We start from the raw sequence: 14,654 nt of genomic DNA on the forward strand, positions 1-14,654 counted from the left end.
GTCTGTAAATCTCAAAAACATGAGTTCTCTTTGGAATTCCAGTGTAAAATACTGCCCAGTACTGACATGCAGTGGGCACTGAATTTCATACTGTAGGAAACCTGAAGAAATACTGCTTAGGATCCTGGCAGAAATAAGAGATGTAAAGAGGGAACATAACAGACTGAAAGATGGATTTGAACCTTGGGCTGAAATCCGAAGAGAATCATGTTCCTTTGCTTCCTTTATAACCCGATATAATATAATGATCAAGGGCATTTATAAAACCCAGGTCAAAAAAGAAGAAAAAAGCCATGTGAGGAAATTCCAGACATTCAGGGCTTGCTAATAAGTTCTTATATTAAAATAATCTAAGTAGGTTCTAGGGAAAACAACATTTTTCATCTGTTTGAAAATATAAAAAATATGTAAAAAATCTGAAAAAGATATCTGTGTGGATTCACAGAAAAGATAAAACAATTATAAGGCCAATTTCTTAGGAGGAAAGAGGAAAAAAGGGGAGGATGTTAAAACAAAAATCCTCCAAGATGGATATTATACACTCCACACCGTGTTTTTTGTACATTCTTATTCAATAGTTTCTTGCAGGTGCTTTTGGCATACCACCCATGCCAGTCAACCCTCTGGGTTTATTCTGGGTGATTCACCATCTACTTCTGCTTCTATCTCATTCTATCAAGGATGTCAAATGACTTACATTTTCATGCTTTCTTTTTTCCACTCCCTAGAAGGAATAAACAAATTGAATACACTAGTAAAATGGGTGTTTTCCTGACCTAGGTATGGTATTTGGAAAATATGCTCAACAATTCCAGAAGGATGGGGTTGCTCCATATTATATGCCTTTGGTTCCTGAGAAAAGCAAGATGCTTTTGAATTTCTTGTAGCAAAGCCTTCTCTCAAATGCAGGGGACCGTCTGTACCACACATTCATTAGGGAAAATGGCCAACACATTCAAGAGCTGGTTCTTTAATGCCTTATTCAGGGTATCATAAATTTTTATTTTAGGTCGTCTTTTCTTTTCTTTTTCTTTTTTTTTTTTAACATCCACGCTCATGGCATGTGGAATTTCCCAGGCCAGGGACTGAATCTGAGCTATAGCTGTAGTAATTCCAGATCCTTTAACCCACTGTGCTGGGCTGGGGATCGAACCAGTACCTCTGCAGTAACCTGAGCAGTTGGATTCTTAACTGACTGTGCCACAGTGGGAACTCCTAGGTCTTTTTCACTGAGGCAGAGATTCACAACACTTTTCTTAAACACAGAATCTACAAAAACATAGTTTAAAAAAGGTGATAATATCCCTACTGCGAGGTACTCCCTGCCTCCCCCATTCCCCACTTTTATTCTAATGGAGCCAATCTCTAGCTGATCAGTCTTGTGGCTAATCTAGATTCTCCACTTTGGTTGTGCCGGTCCTGGCCAGTTAATCATAACATCCTCTAGAAAATGAGCAGGAGAAATCTGTTCATCTTGAGTTTATAAGGACATCTTGTCAAAAAGGATTTAAATAGGATAAAAGATGCAAGTAGAGCATTAAGATGGGGGTCTGATATTATCTGTAGATTTCAATTCTCCACAATTGCATTGCCTCTCAGGGAAAACATACAGCAGTAGGTTAATGGGCCTTTAGTTAGAGTGTACTTGGTAAGATTGAATGATCAGAGCCTGGAGGCTCTCTCAACAATGCATGTGGTCTCTGGGACACAGTGGTAGAGTCCTATTGAGTATTCTGATACCATTTACAGCAAAGACCATCTGCTAATTTTGCAAGAGGCCAAACAAGGATGAGTTACAGTCCTGTGGAGAGATGTTGTGATAACATAGTACCAAAAGGTTAGGAAATTCAAGAAATGCATCATAAAAGTACAGTAAAGCCCCTCATTCCTCCATAGCAACAACATTGGGTAACTCAATCAGCACCTGCATCCTAGAAGGACAGCTTATTTGAGGCCTTGGGCATATACAGTTCCTATGTTTCCTTGGACCCAAATTGACCCCTCTTGTCTCTAAATCTTTGCAATAAATTGTGTTCTTCCAAGAGCGTTTATGATTTGAGAGGCTTAGCTGGGAACAGAGATAGCCCTGCTTTGTTGAGTTAGAAAAAAATTTCCACTTTGAAAAGTCTATGGTCCTTGAAACCTCTCCCCTGTGGTCATGGGTGTGGAAGGGGAAGAAAGAATGTGGGCAGGTTTGTCTTTGAAAAAAATGAAGGTGGGGTATGCTGCAAGAACTAGCTTGTGGTCCATCTAACCTCTCAATCTTGTTTCTTTTAAGTGGCTGGGATAGATAGGGAATTGGTGCTGGTGTGGGGTACTCAGATTCAAAATTCTACATGCCCTCCTTGACATTGTTGAAGTCCTACAAATGAGTCGGCAACTCTCTTTCACTTCTAAAAGCCAGTCGGCAATGGCTGCCGACACCCCAAAATGCCAGTTGGTAGGAAACTGACAGTCTGGTACCAGAATCAGCTGGCGCTTTGGGGCACATCATTAAAAATCTAACAAAACATGCACTTGTTCAGTCTTGTCCTTTACAGCTGTCCTGTAGCTCATCTTTTCCAGTTACCTTTGTCTAGATAAATCCTCACTTTTTTTCCTTGCCACTCCAAATCTGAGAAGTCCATCAAGTGTAAACCCAAGTGTGGATTCAGAGGAGACAGAACCCTCTTTTACCTAAGGGAGCTTGTACTTTTCCCTATTAACATATTTCACCTACACAAAATTCAGTTTCTTCAATCAGGGATGCTCACTGATTGTAAATGAAGGCTGAATTCCCCAAACGTCACTGGGCAGAGAGCTGCCTCTTTCTTTCCCATTTAAAGCAAGTGTCCTGAAGCTGGTCCTCACCAGAGGAAGAGGATTAGAGTCCATTTTGCCTGCTGTAGTTGAAGTCAGCTTCCTCCAGCTGCGATTCCGTCATGTTGGAGAGTTTCGTGTGTGTCCTCCCAATCTCTTCAAGGGCACAGGCCAGGGAGTCAAGGTCACCATCATGCTGATGACGAGCTTCCCACAGGTTCAAAATGACAGCGGATGGGCTACTTTGTGTAGCAAAATAGGATAAATTCCTAGACAGGGAGAAGTGGAATAAACAAAATACAAAAATAAAAATAGGAAAGAAACACAAATCATAAGGGAAGGAGAAATGAACTGTAACAGGTGTTATTACAATGGGAATAAAAAGCTCCACTAAGGCAGGTCTGGAGACTGCAGTTTATATCTCAATACTCAACTGAAACTACACTTTGGAGGGTTACAATGACCTTCTTATCGTCTAGGTCATTTCCTAATCCCCATCTTCCTTGAGTTGTGTGTTAATAAATGCATGTGTGTTTCTCTGTTGAACACCCTCTTCAAAAGCTAATTCATTAGCTTATATGATGATACAACACATTGCTATTTTTTTAAAAACTGATTCCCCCCTTTATCTCTCCTAAGGTAAATGTGAGGGCTGTCAAGATGTTATCTGTGATTTCTTCTTTCCTTCCTTGGTGAGCCCATACACTAAGTGAGCCATTATCAACTCCAAGTGGGCAGTGTCTGAATTGGCACCTCCTTATAGGTTAATAGGAGCTGGGTCACAGACCTCTAAATGACCTTGGGGCTGCTCCAGTTAGATCTCTCCATCTCTTCAAACTCAGTGTCTCAGGAGTTGATAAACTCTCCATGCCTCTCACTGGGCCCCCTTCTAACTCTAACAAATATCCCAGTGGTTACAACTGTCCTTCCGATCTCTCAAATGAGGACATTTATATTTGTGTCTTCTCTATGCTTCTTTCTTTTTGACAAGCTCATGAGGTTCACTCTTCCTCTTTCTTCATATTATTTGTATTTAAGTTATGCTCTATCACTTTATGGCAGGAATCATAGCAGAAACCTTATAGCTCTTCATGTCTCCAAACTCTAATACTCTCTGTGTTCTATTTCTTCAATCACTAGGAATCTACTTGTTTTCAGTGTCTTCCTTTGGCCTCAACCTAGCTAGGGCAATACATATGTATTTTTTCCTTCAATATTCATTTGTCCTTTGAGCCTTTAACGCTGATGTAGGTAATACTTTGCTTCTTGCTTTCATCCAGCATATTCTTTCTTTGGTCTTTTTAGAGCTGCACCCACAGCATAGGGAGGTTCCCAGGCTACGGGTAGAATTGGAGCTGTAGCCACTGGCCTACACCACAGCCTCAGCAATGCCAGATCCAAGCCGTATCTGTGACCTACACCACAGCTCACGGTGATGCCAGATCCTTAACCCACTGAGTTAGGCCAGGGATTGAACTTGTGTCCTCATGGATGCTAGTCAGATTCCTCTGCGCTGAGCCACAATGGGAGCTCCTAGTGTATTTTTTTCACTAGGAAATGCCCACTTTCCCTCTTCCCTTCTTTATCAAGATCTCACACTCCTACAAGGCCTGGATTGCAGGCAATGCTCATCTTGCCTTTGCTCAAAATGACTTCTTTCTTTTCTCAACTCTTTATAACTGTGTTGAAATTTTCATGTGCATAAAATGCTTATATATTTCATGTGTGTGAGCTTTTCTTTCTGTGTGATTTCTGGCCCCTGAAAGGGAAGGATCATGGAATCATTTTGAGTCTGCAATGGCACTTCCTATATGAAGACTGATATTTATTCAGTATCTATCAACTGCGTAATTGCTAGGAGCTTGTTTCAGAAGATATGAGATCTTCAGGGAAAACAAATGATAACCTTTTGAACAATAACTTTGCTATGATAAAGACTTAAGACAACACAAAGGACTGAAGGTCACAGTTTTTCACAGGGACTTTTACAGCAGGGATAGAAAGGTCACCTCTGGTAAAATTCGGATGAGTTGAAAAGACTTTTGGTCTCCAGAGTCAACCAAGAATTGCTTATTTTGAGGATGATATGACTTTCCATTACCAGACTCTGCATATAATCATAATTCATGCAGTCAAGAGCAATTGGAAGAGAAGACAAGCTTTTAAGGGCACATTATCATTTACAAGCAACACGCACATAGAAATTTCAACTGAATAAAGTGCTACTTTATTCAAAGGTCTTAAGGGACTGCTTTAGGCTAGTTGGTGGCCAAAGAGCATAATTGTTAGGTAACTATATATACTGTACTACATCTGAATCTTAAATTGAGAGGGAAAAGACCAGCTTAAAATATTCGCTCCAGTTTCTTTTCTCTATCCTTCCTTTTACTCAGCGCTCCCTTCTGCATCTAGCCCTGGAATCAAATATAGTTATTTCTACACTAATAGAAATGGCAAAGCAAACACTGCTTCTGTAGTTGATGAGATCCTTTTCCTTTTATTCATTGTTTTGAAGATTGCCACTTCTTCCTAGTTGTAGGGAGCTGTTTGTAAGGAAAGTTGCTATATCTCCAGGTCTGTCAATAAATTCATCGACTTCAACCAGCATTCAGGTAGATATAAACTGGAGGAGGATGTGAGAAAGAGGCAAAAACTGAGTGACTGTGTGAGTGGATTCCAAGTGGCTATGTATTAATCTCTTTCCATGTAATTTATGTGAATAGTGACCACTGACATATATTTTGTTCCTGGCATGGGTAAATAATTCTTCAGGTTCTCCATTGTCATTTCCAAAGAAAAATAATGCTGGCAAGCGCAACAATAAGAAAAGCACAGATTTCTCATCATAGTATTGAGGATTTATATTGTCTATTTGCTATTGAACAACAGTGGACTAGTGTCTGCGGGAGGGACTGGAATTTTTGTGGATCCTATTAACCCCAAAGCTACCCTTGCTTCTATACCAGGGGTTGACAAATTAGTTTTTGGAGGTCCAGATAGCAAATACTTTTGACTGAAGGGCCCATATCTGGTCTCTTCAGCAGCTACTCAACTTTGCCATGGTAGTGGGAAAGTGGTCGTAGACATGACATAGGTGAATGTGTGTGGCTTTGTTCCAATAAAACTTTATTTAGAAACACTGAAATTTGAATGCTGTACAGTTTTGCACACATCACACAATATTCCTCTTTTCATGACCATTTTTAAAAAAATTATATTTTTTTGTCTTTTGTCGTTTTATGGCCACACCCGAGGCATATGGAGGTTCCCAGGCTAGGGGTCTAATCAGAGCTATAGCTGCCGGCTTACGTCACAGCCACAGCAATGCCAGATCTGAGCCCTGTCTGTGACCTACACCACAGCTCATGGCAATGCCGGATCCTTAACCCACTGAGCAAGGCCAGAGATCGAACCCGAAACCTCATGGTTCCTACTCGGATTTGTTTCCGCTGTGCTACGACAGGAAGTCCTTTTCCTGACCATTTAAAATTCCTAAAACCATTCTAGCTCTTGGGCTATAAAAAGCAAGTGGTGGAGTTCCTGTCGTGGCGCAGTGGTTAACGAATCTGACTAGGAACCATGAGGTTGCGGGTTCGGTCCCTGGCTTTGCTCAGTGGGTTAAAGGATCTGGCGTTGCCGTCAGCTGTGGTATAGGTTGCAGACACGGCTCAGATCCCAAGTTGCTGTGGCTCTGGCGTAGTCTGGTGGCTACAGCTCCAACTGGACCCCTAGCCTGGGAAACTCCATTTGCTGTGGGAGCGGCCCAAGAAATGGCAAAAAGACAAAAAAAAAAAAAAGCAAGTGGTGGGCCAGATTTGGCTGTGGGCCGTAGTGTTGACCCTGTCCCATATTGTCTGATAACACAAACTAGATTTCCAGATATAGTAGCCATTTAAGAGAGGATGAGGGATGAGACTGATCTTTTTTTTGGGGGGGGGGGCGCACCCACAGCATATGGAGATTCCCAGGCTAGGGAATGAATCAGAGCTGTAGCCGCTGGCCTAGGCCACATGTGAGCCACGTCTGTGACCTACACCACAGCTCATGGCAACGCTGGGTGCTTAACCCACTGAGCAAAGTCAGGGATCAAACCTGCATCCTCATGGATGTTAGTCACATTCGTTAACCACTGAGCCATGACAGGAACTCTGAGACTGATCTTTTGTTTTGTGCTGCATCTGAAAACAAGCACCTAGAAGGCTGATGTTGCTGAGTCCAGAGGTACATGCCATACCCCCAAGCACTCTGAGACTTAGATCCTTGATAATTGGGGAACTTGACATTTCAAGACGACTAGAAGATCTGGGCATGAAAGCACAACAACAAAACTTTAGCAGAGGCATACAGAATGTGTTTTGGAGTTGGCAATACGTCTTTGTCCCAACACTATTCAAAATATTCATGAATCCAGTTGCAGTGCAAAGGTGTTATAAGTACAATTGCCTAGAGGAGGAAAAGCAGATCTTGCTAGCCCCTTGGTTCTGAGAAGGCCTGCAAATGCCCTGATTTGTAGACTAGGCACCCAGGGCTACAGGAAACTAAATGATGAAAGGGGCAGACATAGAACTCTCCCTTGGCACTGGTCTCTTAACATAAAGTAGCAAGTGAAATGAGTTCCCCAAAGCAGGCTTCAGATCGATGCTCCAAACTGAAACAGGTACGCTCAGCAGCACATGCAAATCTCAAATTCCACTTCATTTTAGTAGATATATATATAGGAGCAGCCTTATTAAAAAATTATTCAGCTTGATGATAGAGGGCCCTCCTATTAAACCTCACTTATCTGTATACACCAGAATAATTCCCAGACAAAAGAGCCTATAATTCTAATGCTACAGGCTATTTCTCAAAGATAGCTGGATTATTTTGTTGCTTACCTGAGTGCAAACGCATCATGTTTTGTGTGTGTGTGTGAAAAATGGGTGTACCATATATCCATCTGGTTATCTTCATGCCACCCTTTTGAAAATATTCTGATCCCAATTGGTGTGACTCATGTCTCTTCATTATAATGCTGGTACATTTGGGCACCAGCAAGTAAATGCATACACAATTCAGGGAACATTGTTTATCCTTGAGAATAGAATTCATAGCAATATTTGATTTTTGGGATGTCTTTGATTTCTTTAATTTTTTTTTTTTGAAAGGAAAAGACATTTGGCAAAAACGGTCATCCTGAAATTCAGGTAGATGGCTCAAAACAGCAATTTTTTCCCTTTCTCTCTGAAAAATATTTAAAGGGTGAATGTTTATTATCTTGGTCTTAGATGCTTCAAATTGTTGCTTTTTTATGCACTGAATCTTTTTCAAATTCTGATCAATTGAGGTAATTCTGAAAAGTAAGATTTACCTTTTTGTGGTGTTGTGAAGATGCTGTATACTGTGTATAGATAAGATTACCTACTCTCTAAATTTTAGGAGTTTACTTTAGGACCACTCTACTGTCCTAAGCCCTGTAGACTCAATGACTTCATCTTTTCCTTGGGAATTCTCACTGAAAGAGTACAGATAAACTGTAAAAACCACATGCTAAGAGAGCTAGATTTATCCACGTAAATGCATTGAGTAGTGAGTTTATTAAACTGAATTTTGTTTTGTTGAGCCCACATGCTTTCTATTCACCTGGGCACCTGAGGGGTGGTTTCATTACCATGACTAAGTTCATTTCACTGGGATTTTCTTATCACTGTTGTCCCCTCTTCCGAATTAAAACCCCATGCTTTTATGTGGAAGCCTGGGAACACTTGGGAACATCAATCTTTACTAGAAATTTCACTAACTAGACACAGGCCAACTTGTAAAGGTTTGTACAGGTCAAAAAACACTCTTTTTTTTTTTTTTGGTCTTTTTAGGCCTGTACCTGCGGCATATGGAAATTACCACACTAGGGGTTGAATTGAAGCTGCAGCTGCCGGCCTACACCACAGCCACAGCAATGCCAGATCCAAGCCACATCTGTGACCTATGTCACAGCTCATGGCAATGCTGGATCCTTAATCCACTGAGTGAGGCCAGAGATTGTACCTGTGTCCTCAAGGATTCTAATCTGGTTGTTAAACCACTGGGTTCTTAACCCAATTGGAACTCCAAACACTGCATTTTTATAGATAATCTTAATTTTCAAAATAAATCTTCAAACTAATGACTATTTAATAATGGCAATTAGGTTTGATTTGAGAATTTCTGGGAATAATTTTTTACCTCTCTTTGCTTTTGGGGGTCCAGAGACAGGAGAATTGAGGCCCACGATAAATTCTGCCATATAAGTCTTTATATGCTGTTGCAACACAGGGCTCCTTTTATGAGAAGTCTCTAGGTATCCAGTGTGAATTTAAAGATACCACCCTTTCTTCAGTACTTGAAAGCAGTATTCGAATACAAACATATTAGGGAATAGTAACATTGAAATCCTCAATCAGTTAACAAAAAGATTAGATGCAAGTAATGGAGGAAGGGACAGGTCTGAGGCTCTGTTCTGGCCTCAGGGACATGCACACAGAATTTCTACCAAGGGCCATGTACTTCAGCTGGTGTCTGCCTGGCTTAGCATTCTTAGTTATAGCTGTGTGTGGCCTAAAAGGGGTTCCCTTTAATTCAAAACTCCAGATAACTAAGCTTTTATTTTTACTTTTTTTTTGACTGCCCCTTGGCATATGGAGTTCCCAGGCCAGGCAGATCCAAGCTGCAGTTGCAACCTATGTCACAGATGTGTCAACAGCTTCAATCCACTATGCTGGGCTGGGGATTAAACCTGTGTCCTGGTGCTGCAGAGGTGCCGCTGATCCTGCTGTGCCACAGCAAGAACTCTAAGACTTTTTTTCTTTTTTTTTTGTCTTTTTTTTTTTTTTTTTCCAGTGCTGCACCCACAGCACATGGAGGTTCCCAGGCTAGGGGTCCAATTGGAGCTGCAGCTGCCAGCTTATGCCACAGCTCACGGCAACAATGGATCTTTAACACACTGAGTGAGGCCAGGAATTGAACCCTCATCCTCATGGATGCTAGTCTGGTTTGTTAACTGCTGAGCCATGACAGGAACTCCCAAGGCTTTTATTTTTAACTAAAATACTCAGAGCCATGCTACCAGGGGGCTGATATGCCTGTTTGAAAGCTATAAGCTCTTCTTTGTAACTAATTGTGAGAATGAATTTCATGTGTAATAAAATCTAGCAGGGGACCACGTCTGAGCTGCAGCACAACATCCTTAGCATAGATGATGTCTCATTGCAGGTACATGCCATATTTTCATTCAGGATTCAGGATGTCACCCAACACTTCCAAGCAGAAGGGAACACTGTGTCATTAAGGCAGCAAGTATGTTTATAGTCTATAAACTGTTGCCATTTATATCTAAGTCAACTTTTTCTAAAAAAGCATATTTGAAAAATATCTTCTCTCTGAGTAGGTTGGCAGCACAGAAAGTGAAAACTAAGTTAAGCTGCTTGTAATAAATCGGGAAACATCATTACACGAACTGTGCGTGAGCCTACTATATAGTACCAAGTGGGGAATTGAAACACGGTCATAATGAACAAAAACATTAATATCCCCACTATCACCCTAATTGTCTTATTTAATGAAAGCCTCTTATGTGACCCAAACCAACCCTCCATATGGTTCTTTAAATGCAAATAGAAGAGAAAAGCCATTTATACTGAACAGCAGTAATTGGATACAGCATAAGCGTTTGGTCTGTTCATCAAGCTTTCATTCCCAAATTCCAACCTCACTGGGTACTCGACAGACAGCAAAGCAGCTTCCAGAATAAAGCAAGTCTGTGTTGTTTCCTAAAGAATAAGCAAAAGATGCCCACCGTTAAGTCTCCTCAGCCTATTGCCACCCTTCCCCCTGTGCCTTCAAATGAAAGTAAGCTGATATGGGGAGCCCAAAAGGAAAAGACACAGTTGAAAACATGTTGAGTTCCATTATGTTATGCCCTCAGAGTGGGGCATTAATTTTTTTTTGGGGGGGGGCAATTAATACGGCAAGAAAATCCCCTTCAAAATTTTTCCTTTTGCCTTTTCCATTATCCAGCTTCTGAAAGGGACTAGCAAGGATTCTTCCCTCTTTAGAAAACATATTTAAGCCCTGGAGCCTACAGAACTCCCTGGAAGTTGTCGAATAAGAATAAAACCAGATGTAGACTGCAGTTTTCCAGCTTCATTTCTGATAAGGCTCTGACAGTTTCTCATATTTGGCCAGGAAAACTGCAAAATCAAATCTCAACTTTGAGTTGGGATAGAGCATGGAAAAATACACCTCATTTAATGTTTCTCTTCAATGACACTGAAACATGTTCAGGAATCCTCAGGGTGGAGTTCCCACTGTGGCTCAGCAGTAACAAACCCGACTGGTATCCATGAGGACCCAGGTTTGATCCCTGGCCTTGCTCAGTGGGTCAGAGATCTGGTGTTACCGTGAGCTGTGGTGTAGGCTGCAGATGTGGTTCGGATCCCGTGTGGTTGTAGCTGTGGCTGTGGCGTTGGCCGGCAGCTGCAGCTCTGATTCTAGCCAAAGCCTGGGAACTTTTATATGCTGTGGGTGTGGCCCTAAAAAAAAAAAAAAAAAAAAAAAAGAATCCTGAGGGTAAAGGAGAATGACCACTATTTGTTCCAAGAGAAACAGACCACAGTGCTAATCCTAAAGGGGGAAAGGGGAACTTGTTAATACCTTTGCAAAACACTCAATATGTATTTGAATAAAACCTCACACATGATTGAAAAGCAATAGTTAGGTACTTAAAGGACGCTCTTAAGAATTAGGTAAAATCCTACCCTTAATTTCATTTTCTCAAATTATGAGAATATCATATCCAGGGGTTCTGACATTTCCAGTTTTTTTTTCAATTCTGTTTGAGGCAGACCCACGAAGGGGATTCAGCGGTAAAGGGGATTAGGCATGTCTGTCTTTATAGAAACTACATAGCTTAAAGGGGGGAAATCTATTCTTTCAAAGACCAGAGCAAACTCACCCCTTGCCTAGAACGCAATGCCTCTTGTCATCACCCCAATGCTTAGAGTGGGAGCATGACTTTGGTTCTCTTGGAGGGACATAAACAGCTTATCTTCCATATTGCCCTGAGGAGGAACACCTGCCACTAACAAACCGTATACAGCTTGTTCATGGCTAAACTGGCCCTGGGCTGTTTTCAGCTTCATATTAGCGGGCAGTTTCATGAGTCATTGACTTAAGTGCAATGGAGCCTAAACAGCCACCACTTGGCTGTGTTGGGTCCCTCCAGCTTCGCTCTGAGGGCTCTTCAAATTCAGACTCTGCACATGTCTGCTGGGCCGGAACCAGAAAATCTGATGGAGCTTTATCATATTTTGCCTCCAAGGGCCTGTGTAATGCTAGCTCCCTGTGTATTAATTCTCCTTAGAAGAGGCATGAAGATTGTTTTTTGGAAATAGCAGCCTCACATCCATTTTTATTATTTAAAGGTTAGGATGTGTTTTCTAGCCTCTAGCCTGCAGAACCCATACAGCTTCCTTAGCTATGATTTTAGCAAATCTCGAGACACGAGATAAAATATCTAGGCTCCTTGATTGCTGAGTGTCCATCCTTGGTGGTCTGCCTGTGAAGTGGGCATTCTGTATGGATTTTGTCATCATTTTCCCTTTCTTTTCTCCTCCACCTTCCTTTACCCTCAAAGAAAGCTGGCTCTGGGACTGTTCCATTTCAAGTGAATTCTCAACAGTTATTCAGAGATAGATTTAAGAAGCTGTCTTGCAACCTGCCTCTGTTCTTTCCCACTGCCCTGTGGCCATCTCACTGTTCCTGTGCCTCCAATTAAGAGGGTGGAGAGAGGAAATAAAAGGATATGACCTCAATGTGAGAAGATTTTACTTCTCATTACAGGTCCTGTTAAAAGATTTGGTGGAAAAACAAGCTATTGTAGCACCACTTGATCCGCCACAGGTTTGAGAAATTTCACTTGCTCACAGTCTCTATGCCATCACCCATGAACATTAACATCCAAGATAATTTGAGCTATTTTAACCAGCTAACCAATAGGAAATATGTTTCTCTGGCAGTGCTTACACACTTTCAAACAAGACAAGTACACTATTATGAAAAACTGTGAATAAGGTGTAATTTCTTTATTCCTTTCCATCTTGGAAGCCTTCCTTCCGTTTCGGTTGCTTCCCTTCCCTTCATCCTCCCACATCTCATGTACTTTACTCAGCATCTGTTCCCATAGCAACCTGGTCAAGCTGGTTATATTTTCAAAAGGGTTTCTGGAATTTGAAAATCATGAGGCCTTAAAGAAAAAATGATCTACTACTAGAATTTTAGGAACTAAGACCTGAGAGAAAAGACAGGAATCTTCCATGACGTCAGCATGTAACTTCCTTCTCTTTTTTTTTTGCTTTTCAGGGCTGTACCCGTGGCATATGGAAGTTCCCAGGCTAGGAGTCTAATCGGAGCTGTAGCTGCTAGCCTATGCCACAGCAACTTGGGATCCAAGCTGCATCTGCAACCCACACCACAGCTCACAGCCAGGTCCTTAACCCACTGAGTGAAGCCAGGGATAGAACCCTCTTCCTTGTGGATCCTAGTGGGATTCGTTAACCATTGAGCCCTGAAGGGAACTCCTAACCTGTTCTTTTTTTACACCAACTTTCAAAATCCTTTGACGCTTACTGCTTTTAATTCTGTTTATTACAAGGCAAGCTTTTAAGTTCAAGTATACTATCTACAGAAAAAGTTCATGTCATTCATTTACAAAGAATTTATTAAGTAGATAGTCCTATCAAGGTAGGTCTAACTATAATTGAAACATTTAAAAGGTATCATAAAAATACAAAGTGCTATGGAAGTTTATATATGGCGAGGGTACTTCGATCTAAAGCAGTTTCTGATATTACTTATATTTAGTTCTCAGCAAAGCTCGCCACATCTGCTTCTACATGCTCAATTCTTTATTAGTCCTACCCATCTACCAATCACCTGTATTGGTGATTAATACATTAGAGCATTAAAGTGGAGAGTTATTGCAGCTGGATTTGCAGAATATATGTGCAATCCAGCTCTGAAATGCAGCAAATATGGACTGAGTAATCGTCAGCTTGCTCACAGAATCTCTGATTGCAACTGTTAACTATGACATTCTTTGCTAGGCTGTGTAGCCTATTTATCATGATCCATATGCCAGGCAAGTTGCAGGACCACCTGTGCTGCCACCCTTACAGCACACCCCACTAACATGCCTCCCATTCCCTTCAATTGCTCGAGTTAAGCCTTTCTCTTCCCATGTATCTTCTCCTGTATTCGGATCTAAGTAGAAATTTGTTTGGTGAAAAGGCAAATTATCATCAGTGACATCTGCATTTACCAAAAGGAGATTTTCATTGGCAGTATAATAATAGCACATGTTTCCCTCCACTCTTTTGAAACTCTTCCTTCATGGTGTGACGGCTGTTGCTTTACTAGCTTTTCACTTTGGAAAACTGAAAGGAGGGGAAAGAGTCAGGTAAAGTTACTGTCACAAGATCAAGGGAAGTGAATTCTTTAATAGAGGACTAGGTGCTTTTTGCAATCCCAGGGTTGATGAAATCTCAAGCTGTGGAACAGTTTTCTTACCCAATAATATTGGCATATTGACAACGTCAGATTTCTGTGTTTTAACACACATTAATGATCATGTTAGCGACAGATGATTATATAGTATAATGAGTTACTATATTATTTGTAACCTTGAGAGAGAAAGACCAGTGATTTGGGATGACACAGTAGGAAAGTGTGACTAATTACATCTGAAAATCCCCTTCATCTCTAGCCCATGTTTCTTCCCATAAAAGAGAAGCTCTGTTTTTGCTATAGCAGTGAAAATGTATAAGGAATTTGACAATTTCTGC

The 14,654-nt window shown here is 41.1% G+C and overlaps 1 protein-coding gene across 1 annotated transcript in view; it reads right to left on the minus strand.

Annotated features, from left to right (window-relative positions):
- Positions 1–1,197: 1,197 nt before the first annotated feature.
- The window catches only part of UNC5D (unc-5 netrin receptor D), a 258,218-nt gene continuing 244,761 nt past the window's right edge, over positions 1,198–14,654 (minus strand). Inside the window, exon 17 of the mRNA XM_047770238.1 lies at positions 1,198–3,068. Within this exon, the coding sequence (XP_047626194.1) occupies positions 2,864–3,068 (205 nt within the window). The 3' untranslated portion in view covers positions 1,198–2,863. The remainder of the gene's footprint in view (positions 3,069–14,654) is intronic.

The sequence above is a fragment of the Phacochoerus africanus genome, chromosome 3, assembly GCF_016906955.1.
Source record: "Phacochoerus africanus isolate WHEZ1 chromosome 3, ROS_Pafr_v1, whole genome shotgun sequence".
Classification (NCBI taxonomy): Eukaryota; Metazoa; Chordata; class Mammalia; order Artiodactyla; family Suidae; genus Phacochoerus; species Phacochoerus africanus.